Source organism: Panicum hallii, chromosome 5 (genome assembly GCF_002211085.1).
Source record: "Panicum hallii strain FIL2 chromosome 5, PHallii_v3.1, whole genome shotgun sequence".
Taxonomy (NCBI): Eukaryota; Viridiplantae; Streptophyta; class Magnoliopsida; order Poales; family Poaceae; genus Panicum; species Panicum hallii.
The window spans coordinates 4,817,671-4,838,708 of record NC_038046.1 but is presented as its reverse complement, the minus strand read 5'-3'; the positions used below and the strand labels follow the sequence as shown (position 1 = coordinate 4,838,708).

At 47.0% G+C, this 21,038-nt stretch overlaps 6 protein-coding genes across 6 annotated transcripts; 3 read left to right on the top strand and 3 right to left on the bottom strand.

Moving 5' to 3' along the window:
• Positions 1 to 434: 434 nt before the first annotated feature.
• LOC112894176 (histone H3.2) lies at positions 435 to 1,138 on the top strand. The gene has a single exon (XM_025961801.1). It carries the CDS (start codon positions 535 to 537, stop codon positions 943 to 945), a length of 411 nt encoding a protein of 136 aa, XP_025817586.1. The 5' UTR covers positions 435 to 534; the 3' UTR covers positions 946 to 1,138.
• Positions 1,139 to 1,370: 232 nt separating this feature from the next.
• Positions 1,371 to 5,137, top strand: LOC112894174 (VAMP-like protein YKT61). Its single transcript, XM_025961800.1, has 7 exons — positions 1,371 to 1,701; positions 2,128 to 2,225; positions 2,553 to 2,657; positions 3,199 to 3,264; positions 3,816 to 3,902; positions 4,660 to 4,745; positions 4,850 to 5,137. The coding sequence occupies exons 1-6, from the start codon at positions 1,476 to 1,478 to the stop codon at positions 4,708 to 4,710; spliced, it is 633 nt and encodes a 210-aa protein (XP_025817585.1). The 5' UTR covers positions 1,371 to 1,475; the 3' UTR covers positions 4,711 to 4,745; positions 4,850 to 5,137.
• Positions 5,138 to 5,866: 729 nt separating this feature from the next.
• Positions 5,867 to 8,889, top strand: LOC112892299 (fructose-1,6-bisphosphatase, cytosolic). Its single transcript, XM_025959461.1, has 11 exons — positions 5,867 to 6,393; positions 6,509 to 6,583; positions 6,673 to 6,734; positions 6,825 to 6,891; positions 7,311 to 7,424; positions 7,545 to 7,631; positions 7,730 to 7,800; positions 7,902 to 7,967; positions 8,136 to 8,222; positions 8,353 to 8,428; positions 8,543 to 8,889. The coding sequence occupies exons 1-11, from the start codon at positions 6,187 to 6,189 to the stop codon at positions 8,660 to 8,662; spliced, it is 1,032 nt and encodes a 343-aa protein (XP_025815246.1). The 5' UTR covers positions 5,867 to 6,186; the 3' UTR covers positions 8,663 to 8,889.
• Positions 8,864 to 10,611, bottom strand: LOC112892300 (soluble inorganic pyrophosphatase-like). Its single transcript, XM_025959462.1, has 7 exons — positions 10,029 to 10,611; positions 9,888 to 9,916; positions 9,721 to 9,786; positions 9,464 to 9,637; positions 9,254 to 9,374; positions 9,099 to 9,180; positions 8,864 to 9,005 (listed from the first exon to the last, which is right to left on the bottom strand). Exons 1-7 carry the CDS (start codon positions 10,159 to 10,161, stop codon positions 8,900 to 8,902), a joined length of 711 nt encoding a protein of 236 aa, XP_025815247.1. The 5' UTR covers positions 10,162 to 10,611; the 3' UTR covers positions 8,864 to 8,899.
• Positions 10,612 to 11,262: 651 nt separating this feature from the next.
• On the bottom strand, positions 11,263 to 12,281 carry LOC112892302 (protein BOLA2). The gene is made up of 3 exons (XM_025959464.1): positions 12,064 to 12,281; positions 11,949 to 11,971; positions 11,263 to 11,832 (listed from the first exon to the last, which is right to left on the bottom strand). The coding sequence occupies exons 1-3, from the start codon at positions 12,124 to 12,126 to the stop codon at positions 11,637 to 11,639; spliced, it is 282 nt and encodes a 93-aa protein (XP_025815249.1). The 5' UTR covers positions 12,127 to 12,281; the 3' UTR covers positions 11,263 to 11,636.
• Positions 12,282 to 12,617: 336 nt separating this feature from the next.
• LOC112892301 (sm-like protein LSM3A) lies at positions 12,618 to 14,552 on the bottom strand. Its single transcript, XM_025959463.1, has 3 exons — positions 14,274 to 14,552; positions 13,183 to 13,278; positions 12,618 to 12,893 (listed from the first exon to the last, which is right to left on the bottom strand). The coding sequence occupies exons 1-3, from the start codon at positions 14,391 to 14,393 to the stop codon at positions 12,813 to 12,815; spliced, it is 297 nt and encodes a 98-aa protein (XP_025815248.1). The 5' UTR covers positions 14,394 to 14,552; the 3' UTR covers positions 12,618 to 12,812.
• Between the last annotated feature and the right edge of the window lie 6,486 nt (positions 14,553 to 21,038).

The window sequence follows — 21,038 nt, the reverse complement described above, 5'->3', positions numbered from 1 at the left end:
GATCATACTGCTAACAGCAAAATTTGCCTAGATGCGCAGTTAAAAGAAGCAAAATTCGCTTGCACGCAATGCAACCGGGCCTGCTCACTCTTCACTGTCCAGGTCCCAGCCGTGCACCGGTGCACGCCCCGCCGCAGTCCGCGGAGCACGTCAACCAGCCAATTAGAACGCAGGAATCCCCCTCCCACGGATCACCCTCACGATCCGCGTGACACCACCCTCCCTCCGGATCCCAGCCAATCAGAACGCAGGAACCTCCTTCCCACGGATCGCCCCCCCACGATCCGTGTGCTCACCCTCAAACCAAATCCGCACCGTCCGTTCTCCTCCAATCCAACGCTCCAAACCCCATTTCCCTCCACGAACCTCCGCCGCTCGCCCCAAAATTTCCCAGTCTCCCGCCCACTCGTCCCCTATTTAATAACCCGCCGCTCCATTTCCCCATCGCACTCAGCCATCCGCAATATTCCCGAGCAATCCCACGTAGAATCCACCAGAGAAGCAAATCCCTAGCATTGCTCCCCAACTCCCCCGATGGCCCGTACCAAGCAGACGGCGAGGAAGTCCACCGGCGGCAAGGCGCCGAGGAAGCAGCTGGCGACGAAGGCGGCGCGCAAGTCGGCCCCGGCCACCGGCGGAGTGAAGAAGCCCCACCGCTTCCGCCCCGGCACCGTCGCGCTCCGGGAGATCCGCAAGTACCAGAAGAGCACGGAGCTGCTGATCCGCAAGCTGCCGTTCCAGCGCCTGGTGCGGGAGATCGCGCAGGACTTCAAGACCGACCTCCGCTTCCAGAGCTCCGCCGTCGCCGCGCTGCAGGAGGCCGCCGAGGCCTACCTCGTTGGGCTCTTCGAGGACACCAACCTCTGCGCCATCCACGCCAAGCGCGTCACCATCATGCCCAAGGACATCCAGCTCGCCCGCCGCATCCGTGGCGAGAGGGCCTAGACGCCGTCGCCGTGGAGGGAAGTACTAGAAATAGTAGTTTGTCATCTGTGTCCAATCAGAAGGTGTAGAGATGTGCTGGGTTCCTTGGCTTTGGCTGTTGGTCGAATCATCGAGTGGTTGGTTTGTCTGCTGCTGTAATTTATCCCGTCGTATCACTGAAATGGCAATGGACACCTAGTTGCAGTTACTTAAATTTTGTGCCGAGATCCCTCCTTGCTCGTTGTTCTATCATTTACTTCTTGTTTTGATGCGGTTGGAAGAATTTTCTTTGTTGCGGGTTGATGCTGCGAAATCGTTTTCGGAGTTGGTCGTGTTGATCTCGACAGGGTGGTGCTGGCTGTCAAACTGGGCCCACTGTCATTGACTCACCTCCCCATCTCTGGGAGTCTTCGGTTAGTGTGTCGCGACCGAATCCGGCAAGAGGGGAAAGTGGCGCTTGCTTCTATTAATCCTCGTCTGCGATCTCCGTCCATCCAGTCGTCTCGGAGCAGCCACGGGATCGCGAGCGGCGTAGATCTGCGCGTCAGGAGATGAAGATTACGGCGCTCCTTGTGCTGAAGCCGTCTACGTCCGGCGCCGGGAGCTCCTCGTCCGGCGGCGGGTCGGGCCCAGAGGCGGTGGTGCTCGCGAACGCGACGGACGTGAGCCACTTCGGCTACTTCCAGCGCAGCGCCGCCCGCGAGTTCATCGTCTTCGTCGCCCGAACCGTCGCGCAGCGCACCCAGCCTGGCCAGCGTCAGTCCGTCCAGCACGAAGGTAACCTCCCCCAGATCTGCTTATATTTTTTCTGATCCGTTGAGGAGATCCAGTGCTCGTACGGATTTCGGCGGGGGGCATAGGGCATGGGCATCCTTGCCTGCGGATCCGCTGGTGGTTTGATTTCTGGAGCAAGGAAGAATGGTGAATTTGTTTGGATTGCGAGTGAGATAGTAGCGACTGTTGATACATGATATTCTAACTGATCTTATTGGTGAAGTTGTGTTTGCGCTTGCTGCTCGTTATCAGAAGAGATTGTGGGGGAACCCTTGAACCAATTCGGATGATTATAATTTGTCCGTACTAGCATCTTGTAGTAGCTAGGCGAGCATCACACATGGCTGTTCCTCTTTGGTTTAAGATTTGGTGGAACACATTTTTATTGTGCATTTCCTCATGCTGTGGTGATGTACCATGCTTTTTCAGAATACAAGGTCCATTCACACAACAGAAATGGTCTTTGTGCGGTGGCATTCATGGACGATCACTATCCTGTACGAAGTGCATTTTCTCTTCTGAATAAGGTACCAACCATTATTCCAGAGATTCCGCTCATGTCTTTGCATTCTGCTTAGGTCGAGCTTACTGATTACAAGTACAGCCTACCGGTCACTATAAGTATGCTGCTTCTCAGCACCTTTGATAATTGCAGTCATACTCAGCACTGTTACAATGTTAGCATGCATTATTGGACATGTTTGATTGGCAATGTCAAAACCTAGACTGCTTGATAGTCGGCTGGTCCCTTAAATTTTTGTTACAAGGCAACCATCTATGTCCACTATCAAAATGCTGTACTTCTTATAGTCCCTTTAAGAAATCCAGTTGTTGATATGATGAATTTTGTGTAGGTTCTTGATGAGTACCAGAAGGATTTTGGGGACTCCTGGAAATCTGCTACTGCAGATGGAACTCAACAGTGGCCTTTCCTCACGGATGCTTTGACAAAATTTCAGGTTCACAACTTTTTGTGAAATAGAAGTGACTTCTGTCCATGTGTTGCTTGATATAAGCTTATAGAAATAATCACCATCTATTGTTAGGAACTAAAACATTGTGGCTGTTTTATGCTACCTTCTATGGAAAAGAACAGCTACATGAGTTGAATTTCAACAGTATGTCTGTTTCTGGTATTTTCATCGTGACATGCCATGTTTATTTTGGATGAAACAAGAGGCTTTTGGGGCTTGGCCTTTTGGGCATTTTTATATAATAATACATTCTGCTTGTGCCTACTTGTCCTAATATTTGATCATTCCAGATTGTCATATCACTGCATTACCACTAAAGAATTATTCATGCAGCTGGGTTGCTCTGATGGCTGCCCAGAAGGAAACATGTTAATTTTTGGAAGTAATATTATATCATGTAATGCATACTGTGATATTTGTGGCTACATGAACTTGGTTATATTTGCGCAACAGATTATGCCTGTATTTTTCTTACTCCCTACATGTCACATGAGGCAACATATTCACAACAGTTTTCATTTTGTAGGACCCTGCAGAAGCTGACAAATTAATGAAAATCCAGAGGGACTTGGATGAAACAAAAATCATCCTAGTAAGTGTTACATATTTAAAACTTTGTTTGTTGGAGATGTTTTAGTTTTGCAGAATGCCTCCACCATGAATTAAATGTATTTGGATTACCGCACTAGATGATTACAGTTCATTTTTGCTATAACATAAAGCTTGGGCATTGCCTTTTACAGAATATTCACTCAAGTTATGGCTTTAGGCCTTATATGCTTGTGCTGGCACTATATATAGATGGGCTTAGAGAACCAAGCCTAGTAGCATTAGACCTTAGGTTCTTGATACTTGACCTAGACAATCTTTGATCTAAGCCAACACTTTTTTCGGTAGTGATACATATTGAACTTAATTTCATAGTAGTTGGGTACACATTCAAATAAGAACAGCTCCTCATCTGGTAAATAAGAAATGTACAGTTGATGGATAGCGTTATGATTTTTTATATGGTACTCTGCATACTTCAAGTCTTTTTGAGCAATCTGCCCCATCTCATTCTGAATCTACTATGTTTGAATATGGGAGTAACTTGTCAACTATTGCTAATTGTGGATCCTTTATGCTTGGATATTTTAACAGCATAAAACTATTGAGAGTGTCCTTGCCAGAGGAGAGAGACTGGATAGCTTGGTCGAGAAAAGCTCTGACCTGAGTGCTGCTTCACAGGTAACCCTATCTTTGCTTTGACTGGTGAATGATTGCTTTGATGTCGTACAACTTTAAAACATATTAAAGCTTTGCTACTTCCTGCTACCTTTCGCTGTCATAAGTTAAGCAATCAACAACTTCAGGTCCTCATGTACTAGCGCTGTTTTCAGGTATATGTACTCTGTTGGATGTATATTGCTGACTTTTCTTGCTAGCAATCACCGTTTGTGGGAGTGCTAGAAGCAAATTGTTAACATGCCATCTTTTGTGCTAGTCTGTTACTTATAATTCGGACATTTATGGATTGGCATAAGCTAGTCTCTGACGCACTTCAGTCACCTTGATAGTTATCACTTCGGTGAATTTCAGTCTAAAGTCTAATGCTCAAGTCGCAGTGTTTGCCCAGGGCCTATGATCTCTTTGTAGCTTAGAGCCTTAGAGGAAGTAGAGCGTGGCTTGTTAGTTGTAATATAGGTTTGCTGAATACTGTTAAGTCTCTAATGCCGAAGTGGCAGCGTTTACCTGGGGCCCATGATCTCTTTATAGCTTAGAGCAAGTAGAGCGTGGCTTGCAGGTTGTAATATAGTTTTCCTGAATGCTATTCAGTTCCCAGAACAGTTGCAGCTTGCATATCACTGGTGCAAAATATAAATAAGTCGTTTAAGGCCCTATTTCTCTAGTCTAGATCTGTGCAATCTTATAACTTCTTAGTGCATAATCTCAAAGCTTGTTCTTGTATACTTCATCTTCTTGAGGGATGTTTTCTGTGTTTCAGATGTTCTACAAGCAGGCAAAGAAGACAAACCAGTGTTGTACTATACTTTAAACTCTGCCCCATGTATCATTGTTGCAAAGTGCCAGGTTAAAGCTGTTCTTTCACATGATCTTAATTATTGTGAGGCTTCGTCTTCTCTTTTCATCTAATAAATTTCTCAGCGAACTATTTTATTCCTTTTATTTTTCAGATGCAAAGACAATCTATATTGTACGAATGTACTGTGAGTTAAATTCCCCATGAAGTGTGGTTGGCTCGAAGTTGATGTTGGTGGGTTGATGTTAGGGAGGCGGTGATTTTTCTTGAATCTCTGGAATTGAGTTGTTTCCATGTGAAAATCGCTGTGTTGTAATCAAGCTCTGTACCATCATTCTTTGGTGATTATGCAACCTCTGTACCCACTAACATCATTTATTGTACGATAAGGCTTGCCTCAGAATTCATCAACATCTTTGTTTCCCTTGCTTTGATTGTTGAATTCTCAGAGCATGCTGGAGCACATTTGACGTCCTGTCCACACTCCACAGTTCATATGTTACATCCTTGCATTACTTTACCAAGGTCCAGGTACACTATGCTGTACGCTTGCTGGTGTTGCTACTTCTGTTACCTGGTCATACGGGTACCGTCAAATGACCAACATGGCTTTGTTCCCTTTGAAATCCTCCATGCTGACAGTCACCCTCGCCCGAGCTTGTGGCGTTCTCAGGTTCACAGGCAGCCTCCCTTGTGCTGACAATCTCAACTATTCATTGATTGTAAAGCAACTCCCCAACAGACCGGAGCCTGCCTAGCGTAAAGGCGAAGCGTCCAATCAGCATGGTGCCCTGGCCGCCCAGCCATGGCGATCTCACTTTGAAGCTGGACCAGGCATATTCCACGCGCAACGGCCAGGCCATCAGGCGGCCGGTAACCCTGCATCATGTGAGCAGTGAGCTCCCATTTGCCAGTGACGCCACACGCCACACCCACACCGACGAGAGCCATCTCGCTGTCGCGTCGGGTTCAGGCCGTGCTGCCGTGGCTGCTGCCCTGCCTGGTCCTATCCCCCCTGCCCGCGTTGGCGCCTCCCCCCGGCGGTTTCGTCCGCACGCGCCGCGACGGGACAAAGCCTCGCTCTCGTCTCCTAAATCTCCATCGCTCTCTCCCATACCATCCCAACGTCCGCTCTGCCGCGCACGACGTACGCCACCGCACCGCCACCACAAGCGCTCGGCGCGGTCGGCCCAGCCAGCCGTAGCGGATAGAGGGGATAGGCCTCCGCGCCGATTCCGTTGGAGCTCCGCGGCCCTTGGCTCCCAGCCTCACTTTCCGCTCGCCCGCCGCGCCGCGCTACCCCAGCCGGCAGAGGAAAACCACCGCGCGACACGTCACGCCGATGCCAGCCAACCACCCAGCTCCCGGCCGGCGGGAGCTAGAATAGATATACCCTGCGCGCGGGAGCAGCCGGTAAGGTCGCGCTCTGCACTGCGATCACTAGCTTGTCTAGCCGGAGAGCGAGGAGGAGGGCGCGGCGGCGGCGACGAGATGGACCACGCGGCGGACGCGCACCGGACGGACCTGATGACCATCACGCGGCACGTGCTGAACGAGCAGCGCCGGAACCCCGAGTCCCGCGGCGACTTCACCATCCTGCTCTCCCACATCGTCTTCGGCTGCAAGTTCGTCGCCTCCGCCGTCAACAAGGCCGGGCTCGCGAAGCTCATCGGACTCGCCGGCGAGACCAACGTCCAGGCAAGTGCGCCGGGCGGCTTATATACCTCGATCGATCGCCTTGGATCGCTCACAATTTTCTCCTGCGATGCGAGATCGAGCTGACGGGTGCCTAACTTTGTGCGACGTCTGACAGGGAGAGGAGCAGAAGAAGCTGGACGTGCTGTCCAACGAGGTGTTCGTCAAGGCCCTCGTCAGCAGCGGCCGCACCGTACGAATCCTCCTTGTCCATTCCCGGTTGTCCGTTCCAGTTCTTAGCGCCGTTTTATTCTCTGACCCTGCGCCGGTGCACGCGTGCAGTGCGTCCTTGTGTCGGAGGAGGACGAGGAGGCAACGTTCGTGGATCCTGCGCTGCGTGGGAAGTGAGCACTGCTTGCTACTACCATGGTGTGAGCTTAGCTTCTGCTACTCTGTTCCTGATGATTGAAATGTACGCGTCGATTTTCTGCAAGGTACTGCGTCTGCTTTGATCCGCTCGACGGCTCCTCCAACATCGACTGTGGCGTCTCAATCGGAACGGTATGAACACGAGAAATCACCCGGGTGCTTTTATGAAAAGCAAAAATTTCGTTTCAAATCTGAGGATAGCGACGCCAAAAGCAAGAGTTCAGCAAAACAGCAGTTCCTTTTCTAATATTATTGCTACCTGGTTTCCTAGATTTACGGGTGTTATCTGAAATAACTGGAAATTTCAGCACTGACAGTACAGAAGTACATGCTGTATCCAATTCGATTTTTCCTCATCAGTTACTTTACTGATCATAATATTTGTAACAAACTGCGCACAGAGCCAAGCTTTTGAGGGTTTCCATGTCCCTTTTTCCTTCAGAATATGAATATGGGCCTTTTACATTCAGCATGCGGCATGTTTTCTCCTCCCTCTTATTTTAGAGATCACATGAGCTTTCATTTAGGTAACTTTTTTTTTTGTTTTATAGATCTTTGGGATTTACATGATCAAGGACAAGGACAATGTGACTCTGGAGGACGTGCTGCAGCCTGGCACGAACATGCTTGCTGCGGGATACTGCATGTATGGCAGTTCCTGCACGGTAATCAAGTCTTCTAAACCCGTCTTCCCTCAACACAATCTTCTTTTTCTCTCGAAACACTAACACAATCTTCTTCAAGTGTCCCATCTGAAATTGACTTGCGCAATTATTCTGCTGCAGCTTGTTCTGAGCACTGGGAGTGGTGTCAATGGCTTCACACTTGACCCATCACTTGGCGAGTTCATACTGACTCATCCGGACATCAAGGTTATTTTGAGTCAACTACTGTGGCTCAATCATTTTTTGTTCAATTGTTCAGGCAACATAATACTGATGACCGTGTCATTCATCCTTACATTGTGCAGATACCTAAGAAGGGAAAGATTTATTCAGTCAATGAAGGGAATGCACAAAATTGGGATGCGGCTGTTGCGAAGTATGTACCGTCCATGTTCTCGTAGTGCTACCTTACTTAATATTGCCCAGCCTTTTTTGATGAAACAAATCTCCAGCTAAAGTTTACACCATAAATGACAGGTTTGTGGAGAAGTGCAAATACCCCAAAGATGGCTCGCCACCTAAATCTTTGAGATACATTGGAAGGTGAGTCAATCTTTCACTAGATTTTCTTCTTTTGAACGAACATCTTTCACTAGATTCAGTGGTAAAATGAACGTACGAGTCCTTTGTCATCTGGATCAAACATTACGTAGGATGGTAATATTTGGATACTATCACACACTCGTTGACGTTGATGGTTTACTTTTACAGTATGGTTGCTGATGTTCACCGTACCTTGCTCTATGGGGGTGTATTTTTGTACCCTGCTGACAAGAAGAGCCCGAATGGAAAGCTCCGGTAAGCTGATGCCTACTCTGATTTGCTTGGCATCCCTTAGCCAGTTGCATACATACTTCTGAAGCCGACTCGATTTTTTTTTATTTTTTACTTTATACTGAAGCGGACTCGATTTGGTTTGGTTTTGCAGTGTCCTGTATGAAGTTTTCCCCATGTCATTCCTCATGGAGCAGGCTGGAGGTCAGTCCTTCACAGGCAAAGAACGGGTAGGATTTCTGCCTCTGTTCATTTTCTTCAGAAATAGTAGAAACAATTGTGTTTCCTTGCCAACACTGCGCGTTCAGTTTGGCGCAAAACATGCTGACACATTGGCACTGCAGGCTCTTGATCTGGTCCCAACCAACATCCATGATAGATCCCCGGTATTCCTCGGCAGCTACGACGACGTGGAAGAGATCAAAGCATTGTACGCCGAACTGGCAAAGACAAGCTCGGCTTGATCAGGGCATCACACGAGGTGTAGATCGACTTCCTGGCCTTGCTGTAACTTGATTCAGACATTTCTTTCCTTTGTGTCGTCTTAAGCTTGTAACACAGTGTAATAGTATGGAGGCCTTGAACTGCTTCATAAGCAAATAAAAAGGCCTCCTGACAAGCTACAACATGACGCTAATACATACATGTATACATCTCTAGCAGCTAAGGCTTTGTGTTCTCTGGCTAAGCATACTCATAGTTCAATTCGACTTTTCGACACACGCCAAGTTCTCGTGGAGAACCAAGTGTCCAGGTGCCACAAAACTACTGTTGCAGGTCTGCAGATTGTACTGCGCATAGAGATCCCTGAAAAAATGTGATCGTGTCATTATCAACGTGTTCGATACCGGAAGGCAAAAATTCACCCTCTGAGGCCTGAAAATGCTAGACGACACTAACATGGAGTACTGGATGGCATCGCGGGCAGCGCTCGCAGGCTGAACCTCATCCACAGCAACCTCCTTGTTCTCGTTCTTCTTATCTGAAGTTTTTTTTTATAGTTACATGGAGCAGCAAAAACAGGAAGGGAATGAAAGGACGTTGTGGAAGCTTACAATCTTCGAAGAATCGTCGGATCTCCTGGACACGGTGCGGCGAGAGCTCGCTGAGGTCATTGTAGTGGCGGTACTCGGGGTCATCGGTGCAGACGGCAATGATCTTGTCATCCTTCTCTCCCTGTCCCAAGAATCCCAAGAACAGATCGATCTTATTTTTTCTCACCGAGAACTGGTCTGAAGATGCAGGACTTGATGCCGTATGCATACCTGATCGATCATAGGCATGAGCCCGATCGCTCTGGCTCGGAGGAAGCAGCCAGGGAGAACCGGTTCCTGCATGAGGACCAGCACATCCATGGGGTCGTTGTCCTCGCAAAGCGTTCGCGGGATGAAGCCGTAGTTGTGCGGGTACACCACCGATGAGTACAGCACGCGATCGACCTGGCACCACGAGCTCGGATCAGATCAGTTGTGCTGCTGTGGGCATGAAACAGAGGTTACTGATCGTGACGGCGTTGGCTGACCTTGATGAGCCCAGTGTTCTTGTCGAGCTCGTACTTGACCTTGCTCCCTTTCGAGATCTCCACGACCTGCCTCAAGGATCAGAGGAGGAAAACAAAACGAAGGCACCGAAGCTGTGAGGTCATGTGGCGAGAAGACCTGTACTTGACTTGGACTCGATAGTACTCACAACGTTGAACGCAGCAGGAGCGTCAGGACCTGGGCGCACGTACACAGAAATTCTCGAGCGTTAGCAGCACGCACCCGCAGTTTACCCACCGGAACACGAACGCGCGGTGACGCTGGGAAGAAGAAGAAAATTCTGTCTCACCGATCTCGAGGTCATGCCATGGGTGCGCGGCCACGGACCTCCGCGACAGGGACGACAGGATCCTCTCGTTCAGCCGCGGCGCCGGGCGGCTAGGCGCCTCGTCGGCCCCCGCGTGCCCGTCCGCCTCGCTCATCTCCTTCTCCTCTCGCCGTCCCGCGCCGCGCTCGGCGCGCACGGTTCCTCAGCCCCTAGCGGCAACCGACTCCGCTGATCACACGCGCGCGCCGGGCGTGCAACTGCAATGCGCCTATGCGCGTCGACGAAGCACAGCGTCCCGTAGCGTGCTTGGCTTGCCCGATCGACGGCCTCCCCGCGCGTGCCCGTGATATATGGGGGTCCCGACGTGGGGTCCGGCCGTCTCCGGCAGCCGGCAGGGGCACACGAAGGGCCCAGGCGACACCGGCGCGCGGGGCTGTTGCCACGGCGCACCGCTTCTCGCGAGTTCTTTCTCCTTTCTCGGCGTCTTTGACCGCCCAAGCCAGGGCCCAGGGGGCACTAGAGGTCTCCACCTGCGAGTCTCACCCTTCCCCACGGCGAGGATTCGTTGGTCGCCGTCGTCACGGCCGAAGCTTCGAGCACTCAGGTAGACGCTGCTTACCGGCGGGTACGTTGTGCACGCGCTGGCCCTATGAGGATTCAGCAACCACCACGGTGCGCGCAGCCGATGCTCGTACACTAGCACTGAAGCAGTTCTCGATGGACACGACTCAGTTCAGAGAATGCACCTCCAGTAGGAAATCTGTGCAAGAACACTGTTTTCTCAATGTGATGTGATACTGCACTGAAGCAGCCACGCAACACAAGGAGGTGCAGCCAAAGGGAATCATATCATGTGTTCACATTATGGAACGCGGTAGATGCAGGGCAGGCTCAATCCTTATTTCCATTGCAGACAGTATCATAAGGACACTTCGAAATAGAACGGTGCTATGTTATCACCAGCAAACTTTGGGGTCAATCACATCGGAATGTTTCGCAAAAAAAGAAAAGAAATTCTAGCATTAGTCCTTTTATTTCACGAGAATTCTAGCATGCCTATATGAACATCAGGTATGCAATACTACACAGCACGATGACATAAAAATATCTACAAACTATTTCCAGCACCAAATACTTGCATCTACATTTGTACCAGCAAGGACCTGCATCATCAATCAGAAAAAGAAAAAGAAAAAACTCTGGCAAACAAGAGATCATCATCACCCCCGACAACCTTAGACCTTGATCCAACCAGTTGGTAGCAATGAACACCACAAGATCAACACGACCAGCTTATTCAGGAATAGAAGAGCAGACATATCTACAAGCCTGCAATTAGATAGAGAAGATAATTTGAGGACTCAAAACCAACCTATCTGGAAAACTGGCAACAGTTTAAGTTTCCAGCAAACGATCGGAGATTCAGAGCAGAAGCACCCAGCACATCTCTGAAGTTAAATGCACAGCGCAGAAATTTCTAAGCAGTCAAGCATAAGATCTTGCAATTGTATTTGCTGGTACATTATTCAACCAGATAATGTATCAGAGACCACATACTACAACACAGTTGAGCTTGACTCATGCCGTCATGCGCATATGTGATCAAACTGTTTGCAGCGAGCTAAGCACTTAAGCCTGGGGCTTGTCGGCGGCCGGCTCCGGCTCGGGCTGGGCCTGCGCCGGAGTGAGCGCCTTCTTGATGGAGACGGCGTGGATCTCCGCCATGTGCGGCGCCAGCGCCGTGTTCACCATCCGGTGCCGCTCCAGCAGCCGCTTCCCCTCGAACTTCTCCGACACCACCTCGATCTCGTAGCTCGCGCCACACCTTCACACCGACGGCAACGAATCAATCAACAACGCAACAGAGATCCGTCCTTTCGATGGTCGGTCACAACTGAAGATGCGAAGAAAATCAAGTTTAAGCATTGGGAGCAAGCTTACCCTCCAGATGTATCCGTCACCACCTGAAATTGCAGAGACAGCGGCGGAAGCGGTTAGGGTTTAGGATGGAGATTGATGGGTTAAGGGAGGGGGTTTAGAGCGAGTAGAGGCTTACGAGATGGGAAGGGCTGAGAGCGGAGGTGATGGCCGCCTCGACGTCCTCCTTGGTGACGCCCATCGCTTCGCCTCCTCTTCGCCGGTGGGCTCAGGTGGAGCGACGGATCGGCAAGCAAGAAGACGACTTGCCCCTGGCCTCTGGCGAGCCTCTTTATTTACTTCTTTTCGGTTTCCAGAAATTATTCTTGCTGAGCACAGTTGCAATATTCTGTTGTTCCTCCAAGAGCCCTAGTGGCCTGGGAATCGAATATTTGGGGTATTTGTATGGTTGGAAATTTTTACGGATTCGAATTACTTGCCAAGTTAAAAACTCCAAGCAACTGAAGATTCCGGCTTCAGGCTTTCCACATTTTTCATTTCAACCGCAACTTTCCTGTCGAAACATTCACATTCTTCCGACATCAGTAAGTTAACAGATCAAGATCAGACATTCAGACAACAAATACTGCGTACATGCGGTACAGATTTGCTCCGAGTCTTATGAATGTGCAACTCGCCAGCTCGGTACTAACAAGCAAGGATTCACTTAGGCTGTCAGGCAAGAGCGTTGAATTAGCTGAGAACAACCATAAGAATAATTCGACTGAAGATTCAAACACCAAGCAGTAGTTACACGATCGTATCACTTGTTAAACCTACAATCCATCAGAAAACAGTAACTGTGCAGCACATGGCATACACTCCAAGCCATCAAGTGGCCAAATACAGAGTAAATAGTTGACAATCAGCTGCATCTAACTTCTAGCTTCATGCAGTTCGCAGGGGTGGAGAAACCAATATGACACCATCACCTCGGACAAAAAGGAAGGGGATAGTGCGTTTCGTTGTCTGCAAAGATTATCCAGCATAGAGTTAGTGTATCAACATCTTCATTACACATTTCAAAGATTGACCAATAGATAAAGTAAATAACTGTCCAGTATCATCAGGTTAACATTAATACGAGTCATTAACTCATTATCGTAGTATGGAATTACGCCACCTTATAGCAGCAGAAATCAGAATCATGAAACTCAAGGAGTCTAAAAGTTCACACAAACAATGATAATTTGACATCCAAAAGTTGACTTTACAAAAAAAAAATTCAAGAATTAAAGAAAAATGCCAACAGACTTACGCGCACAATTTCTTCATATGTTTCATCATCTATCTCAACAGTTGTGACAACCTCCTCAACATCTCCAAGGATCATGTTTAAGTGTTGATCATATGCCTGAATTCAAAAAGGAAGACATCAGCAACAGTCGTCCCATAATACAAAAACCAAATTACAAAATATAAATCTCCACGGACGAAAAGAATTGCCGAACTCATGAGAAAGATGGGAGTATCATGAACTTGTAACTGAAAGCAAGAGACAGTAGCGGAGAATGCAACTGAAAATTTTACAGCATAGCATAAGGTGGAATAAATGCAAGCCATGGAAAGGATCACAAAACTACAAAAAGCTCAGCAATAGAATTGTCATTCATCATGAGGTTCTGAACAGATTAGTACAAACTCGCTATAATGCCACAGCATGCTTACATGACATTAACGTATTCCAGGAATCGTACTGCTAGAGGCTATCCATTACCTTGTTAAATGATAAAATGCCCCAAGGGTTTCATGCCAAATATATGCTTATTATTTAGTCTGAAGGACTGGTGCATCAGTTCCCCTCATAAAATAGGAAATAGAGTCTCAAACAGTTAAGCCTGACTTACAAAGTTCAGAAAAAGAGCTTACTGTTGAGACAGATACACAGTTCGAGCACTAAAATGACCTTTTTCTAAACAGAGAATAATTCATTGCATAATAATGGAACTTCTACACATTCCAATCCTCTCCTTTCTTATGAGCTCTCATGTCCCTTCCATGTTATTGAGATATTAATTCTTGTAAATGGTTTCGAATTCATAGCACCTAGTTCTGGCATATCTAGCCTCCAATTTTCATCGAATTGTTGCACTGCACATGAACTGCCACACTTAAGTTATGACAGATTTGACAATTGGCATCACAAAGCAAAGATACAATCTAACTAAAGCAGCCTAGAAGCTCATCTCCCCGCCCATTGCAAATCGTTCTCTTAAATCCGTTGCTTCCTACCTACCGCAGCTGCCACTGCAACCAAACCAAGCCAGTACTCTACTCTACATCCAACCAACCACAAGCAGAGAACCAAATACAACAAATTGTCTGAAGAGGAGCAGACGGGTTAATTACATGGAGCTTGCCGCGGAGCTCGCGGTCGGACCGGAGCTTGACGTAGATGCGCTCGTCGAGGCTGAGCCGTATCAGATCCAGCGGCTCCTTCACCGCGATGTCCTCCTCCGCTGACGCCATCTCCTCCGCCTACCCTCCTGCCTCTCCGCGCCCAGAAACCCCTAAACCCTAGCTACCCAACCAATCGAACTCCCGGTCGCAGCAAGCACGCACTGGCGGCGCGCGGCGGCTTCGGCGACGGATGCGCTTGCGTTTTTGGGTGGAGGTGCTGCGGCGCCCGCCGGTCCTGTTTGCTGTAAAGCATCTTGCGCACAAGGGCCAATGGGCCTGGGCTTTACTGGAAGCCCATCTTCTCCAGCCGCTATTCTCCGGCACGCGAAACTAAGCCCGTGTAGAGTTTTGTTGTCACCAGCCCAACCAGTTCGATGTTACTCCTAGAAAAGGCCCAATTCTATGCTAATCCAGTAATTTCCCTCCTCCACGGGCACACTTCCACGAGTTCTTCAGTTTTCTTTGGACCATCAGGCATCAGCATCACGATTTCTTCAGCTGCAAAAGGATGGAAGTGTTTGGCAGGGCTTCAGCTTCAGCTTCTCCTCCAAAAAAAGCCCAAGCCCTACCAAACACTATTTTCTAAACCAGATTCACCTAAAAAGCTGAAGCTATATTTGTATTAGAGGAGAGGAGCCACGATTTGTGGCTTGTCCAGCTTCAGCTCACATCACTTTTGCAAAAAAACCCTCCCACCAATGCGCCAATTTTCTCTTAGATCCACAAATCGCGAAGGGGTACGAGAGCTCCAGAACATCCCACGGAGCAGAGCAGATCCCCAATCCCGCCGCTAGGGTTGGGCGCCGCCGCCGGCCCTAGCTAGGTCGCCGCCGGCCCCTCAAACCGTCGCCTGCCGTCATCCCCTCTCCACCACCGCCGTCGCCGCCTCAAATCCCCACCCGGACGAGCTCGAATCCTGGCCGCGCAACACGGGGTGGCTAGGGTTGAGCACGCCTAGGCCTAGCTGCGTCGCCGACCCGCCGTCCTCCTCATCGACGACCCGCGGCGCCTAGAACCAGCTGCGTCGCCGACCCGCCGTCCTCCTCGTCGCCGACCCGCGGCGCCTAGGCCCAGTTGCTTCACCGACCCGCCGTCCTCCTCGTCGTCGACCCGCGGCGCCTAGGCCCAGCTGCGTCGCCGACCCGCCGCACCCAGGCCAGCTGCGTCGCGGACCCGCCGTCCTCCTCGTCGCCGGTCCCCTAGCAAATTAACCGGAGGTAGAAAATTTCCCTGCTGTGCTAAGCACTGAGTCCTAATTCTCTTGCTATTGCTAGCTTGCAATAGAATCATCACGCCTTGATCCATCAGCACATTAATTTTTTTTCTGTGGGAGTACAAAATGTATTTATAGTTTCAGTATTGCTATTGTATGCAATATATTCTGTTATCAATACACTGCATAGCAAGAATCCTAGATTCCTGTAAGCAGACTAACGTGTATGTGTGCTGTGTTTTGTGAATTCATGCTTTGTTAATAGTTGCAGTATTCTTCCATTCCATGCTTAGAATGTTCACTAAGTAGATTAGTGTGCTCTGGCCGAATATTTTTGCTGAGACTTTGACTTAATCGTTTGTTGCATTTGCAATGTGGTTTATTACTGGAACGGAGGTGGTTAGATGCATAGATTTTGATTTTATTTGTAGTATGCATGGGCAATAGTTGGTTAGGTATCTAGATAAGCTAGGCTACCACAATTTCCTCTCTGCAACCCATTACCCAACAATTGGCAGATTGGTTGATGCTCTTAAATTTGTGCTAGAAATATGGTTGCATAATTTGTCTTGTTCTAGTCTACAATAATGAATAGTGACCACATGATGTATACTTGGACATGATAATAGCTGACAGAATTATCAGCATCTAGCATTATTACTAGTTTGTTGCGCATTCTGAAATGAGCACTTGTCTGTGTATATGAGTACAGTTTACTGGTTCTATTTAGATTCTGATTTGTCGCATTCTGGTTCAAATCCCACTAATCCCTATCCTTGCATGCAGATGAATCGCTTGAGGAAGTCTCGATCCAGCAGTGGTGTCGCGGGATTAGGAGCCCAAAGTGGAATTGATGGTGTGGCGAGTCAATCCAATCCGGCAGCCGGAATCTTGCCATCGTTCCCGGCGTTCGGAGTCCCCTCTGGTCATGGTTTTCGCCCTGCATACGCTGCTGCCGGAGTGCCCCCTGCCAGTGGCTTCATCCTCACGTATCCAACAAGACCATCATCGACCGCACCTTCAGCCGGTGAGGCACCAACGGCTAGCTGCGGTGGACGCAACAGGAGGCCACCAGTTGCTCCTTCGTCGATCGGGGTCGGGATGGACAATGACATGGAGTTAACTGATGCAAGGTAGAAATGACTGCACAACATCTGTAATTTTTTAGAATGTAAAGTCAAAAATGAAAACTGAAAACTTGGTACCATTATAGTGAACCGTTTTGATTTGGGCCAGGGAGGTTCATCATTTTGCTCTTTAAAATAGACTGTTTTGTTTGAGTGCCTATCTATCATTGCAGTAATTTATTCTGATAGTTGCCTAATGGTTGTAGTTTTTGGTATAACAATCGTAGTATTTCTGATGCTAATATGACTTTTTATGGGAGCAGTACGGCTTTTTGGAGTGATGAGAGAACTAGGATAGTATGTGACATTTTTGCAGAAGAAGTGCTAATTGAAAATCGTTCGAGTATTCATTTGAACAAAGCTGGGTATAACAATGTCATCCAAAAGTTCAAAACTGCAACTGGACTTGAGTATACTAGAAAGCAGTTTAAGAATAAATGGGAAAGGTTGAAATCAGATCATAGTATTTGGAACCAATTGAAGGCGCAGACTGGTCTAGGATGGGATGGAAATGGGAATATTATTATGACCGATGAATGGTGGAAGAAGATATCCAAAGTAAGCATAAATGTCTATATTTGTTTTATTTACAGATTTTACTTGATTTGAATTTAAGCAAATATTGGTATGTTTGCAGGAGATAAAAGGATCAGGAACGTTCAAGACAAGAGGGCTGCAAAATGAGGAGAAGTTAGAAATTATGTTTGAAAACCTTCATAATACCGGTGAGGATCATTGGTGTGCTTCTAGCGGCATTCCACCATCGCAAAGCTATCAACCAAGTGAAGAAGAAGAGGAGGAAGAGGAGGAGGAGGACAACAGTAAACCAGATCCGGGGACACCTACTAGTGGGGCAAAAAGGAGAAACAGATTGTCTGAGAATAGCAGGGGAAAACAACCGAAGACCAGCAAGGGGAATTGGCTACTTGGAGAGGTTGAGAGAATGGTTGAAATGAATGAAAGAACTACTAGGTCTTGTGAGTCTATTGCAAGAAGTGTCAAGGAAAAGGTCCAATTTGTTTGTTCCATACAAGAAGTCATGACCCTAGTTAAGGATTGTGGTGCTGTTCCGGGGACAAATGAGCATTTCATTACAACAACTATTTTTACAAAAAAGGTTGAGAGGGAGATGTTCATGACATTAGAGAATCAAGAGGATAGATTTGAGTGGCTGTCCAAGAAATATGAGTGGATGGCTAAACACTGAGTAGTAGGTTGTATGCTTTTCTTTCATTTGCAATATTGGATGCAATGTTGACTTGTAATAAATTTACGATTGATAAGTTGTTATTTGTATTATTTTCTTTCATTCTTCTAAGTAATGTGTTCTTTTCATGGTGCATTCTCTAACAGATTTATATGTTGTTCTTTTAATTTGTACAATATAAAGTGCTATTTGTATGAATTTCTTTCATTCTTCTAAATAATGTGTTGTTCTTTTTATGGTGCACAGATTTATGGATTTTACTGATTCAGATGATAATTCAGAGGATGATGCTGATTTGGATGATGATGATATTTTGAAATCTCTGACCGTGGTACGTGCTGCTCAAAATAATCTATTTTCTACTGCTCTACTTGCTGCGAATTACTATATGACATATTTTGACAAGAATGAGCCTAGAATATTTGGTCAAAGTGGCTATAGTTGGATGATGGATGTGTTGAGGACAGGAGGTAGTCATAAGATGTTTAGAATGGATGCTACATTGTTTTACAAGTTGCATAATTTGCTGGTAACTAGCTATGGCCTTCAATCTTCTATTCATATGAGCTCAATGGAATCACTTGCTCTGTTTTTAACAATTCTTGGTCAAGGATGGTCTTTTAGTGGATTGACAAATGTATTCAAGCATTCAAATGAGACTATGAGTAGAAAATTTGAAGAGGTATTGAATTGTGCAGTGGCTATGGCTAAAGAGTATATAAAACCACTTGATCCGAACTTCTCTACTACACATACTAGGATCAGTAGTGATAGTAGGATGATGCCGTATTTCAAAGATTGTATTGGTGCATTGGATGACACTCATATTTCAGCAACACCACCTCCAAAAGATCTCATCCGATTCATTGGTAGAAGTGGAAAACCAACTCAAAATGTTATAGTTGTGGTTGATTTTGACTTGAGGTTCACATATGCATCAATTGGACAGCCTGGGTCTATGCATGACACTAATGTGCTCTTTCATGCTTTGGAGCAAGATAGGGAAAATTTCCCTCATCCCCCTTTAGGTATGAACTGCAAAATGCTCTCGTAACTATTGACTGTTGAAAGATATCTAGGCCCCTGAGTGGATTTTGGTGATAAATGACAAATCACATGTATATTTAATCGCGTTATTAAGCATGTGTGCAGGTGCTAATGGTGACTAAGCAAAGCTTTTAGAGAAGCGTGATCCCTCAAAAATGATATGAAAAGCGGCGTCCTCAAGTGCTCTTAAGAACTAGATTTTATTTTTGAAATTGAGTATAGGAACGCCGTACTATCAAGGGGAACTTTGATCCACTAGTGTAGACATGGTAGTTGTGCTCAAGAGAACCCACAAAAATCATAAGAAACCATCTCAACATTAAAAAAGGGACTTAAATGTGAAATTCAGTGTCAAACCCGGAGTGTCCGGGTACAAGTCCGGAATATCCGGACAGAAAGTCCGGAGTATCCGGACGTATACCCGGAGTGTCCGGGTTACTGTTTCCGGGTACCGCTCTCCCAACGGCTAGTTTCTGTGAGAGGGGGTATAAATACCCCTCCTACCCCCTCTCACTCTCCCACTGTTGCTCTTTTTCGACCAGAACTGCAGAAAACCAAAAGAGAGCCCTCTCACTCCCCTTTTGCTCCATTCTTGAGTGATTTTCTTTGGGGTTTGAAGTGAGATTGTTGCAAGAGCTAAGATTGTGAAAGTAAGCCTTGATTTCATCTCTTGAGCACGTCAATCCAAGTCTAGCCGTGGATTCAAGTTTATTACTCTTGGAGCTCCAAGCTCCTAGACGGCTAGGCGTCGCTTGTGATTGCGTGATTGATTTGTGAGCATCACATCTGGTTTGTAATCTTCATTCCTCTCCGAGGAATTCATAGTAGGTGACCCTAAGGTTTGAGCGTTGGTCTCACCCTTGGGAGAGGAGCATAGGATTTCTTGAGCACCGTCTCTTGAATTCTTCCTCAACGGAGACGTAGCTCCTTTGGGAGTGAACTTCGGGAAACAAATTCTGTGTCTCTCTCTCTCTCAATTCTAGTGTACATTTGTGTTTGTTTGCTTGTGAGACTAACCTTTTAGGGTTTGAGGGCGATCTATCATTATACGAGTTTCAGGAGTAAGACAACTGGTGAGAAACACTTCAGAGGTACCACTGGTCCCCCTAAATTTTCTGGATTCAATTTACAGCATTTCTATCTTTGTTTAGTAGCAGTATCCTTCATACCCGGATAGTCCGGACATTATCTCCGGAAACTCCGGACACTATATCCGGAGTAACCGGATATATATCCGGAGTATCCGGACACTTGTGTTGCTAACCGTGTTCAAAGTATTTTTAAGTTTCAGATTAGCCTATTCACCCCCCTAGGCATCTTAAGGTCCTTTCAACTGTATATATAGCTGAATATCTAATGGTACTAATAATTTTTTGACATATTTGTTGTAGGAAAATACTACCTTGTAGATGCAGAATATCCAAACCGTCCCGGATACTTGGCTCCTTACAAAGGACAGAGGTACCATGTTCCGGATTGGAGAAGAGGACCGACACCTAGTGGTGAGCAAGAGCTTTTTAATGATTTGCATGCTCGCATCCGCAACGCAGTTGAACGGACTTTTGGTGTGTGGAAAATGAAGTGGAGGATCCTTCTTAAGATGCCGTCTTACCCACTCGAGAAGCAAATGATGATTATAGCGGCTTCCATGTGTCTACACAATTTTATTCGTGAGAACAGTGCAACGGATAAAGATTTCCGCAAGTGTGACAGAAATGTTGATTATGTGCCTACTATACCGCAGAGATATGCTAGATATCAACCTTCTCAAAGTGCATCGGATACATCAACTCCACATTCTAGCACTCGAAGCATGGACAGATTTCGGGATGACCTTGCGAGGGAAATTTATTTGGCTAGATCATCATAAATTTGCTTTGTAGTCTTTGCTTTTAATTGTATGATCTTGTTTGGACTAGACTGTTTGTAAGTATTTTTGTTTGGGCTCAGATTACTAGTATACTTGGCATGGCACAAATAACTACTCATACTTAGGCTTTATACTCGGCCTGGCACAAATTCCTTTATAATGTGTTGCTGGAACAAGCTAGCAGAACCGTTCTGCTACTCATGTTTGGAACAGGGTGGCACAAATTCCTTTATACTTGCTGGAACAAACT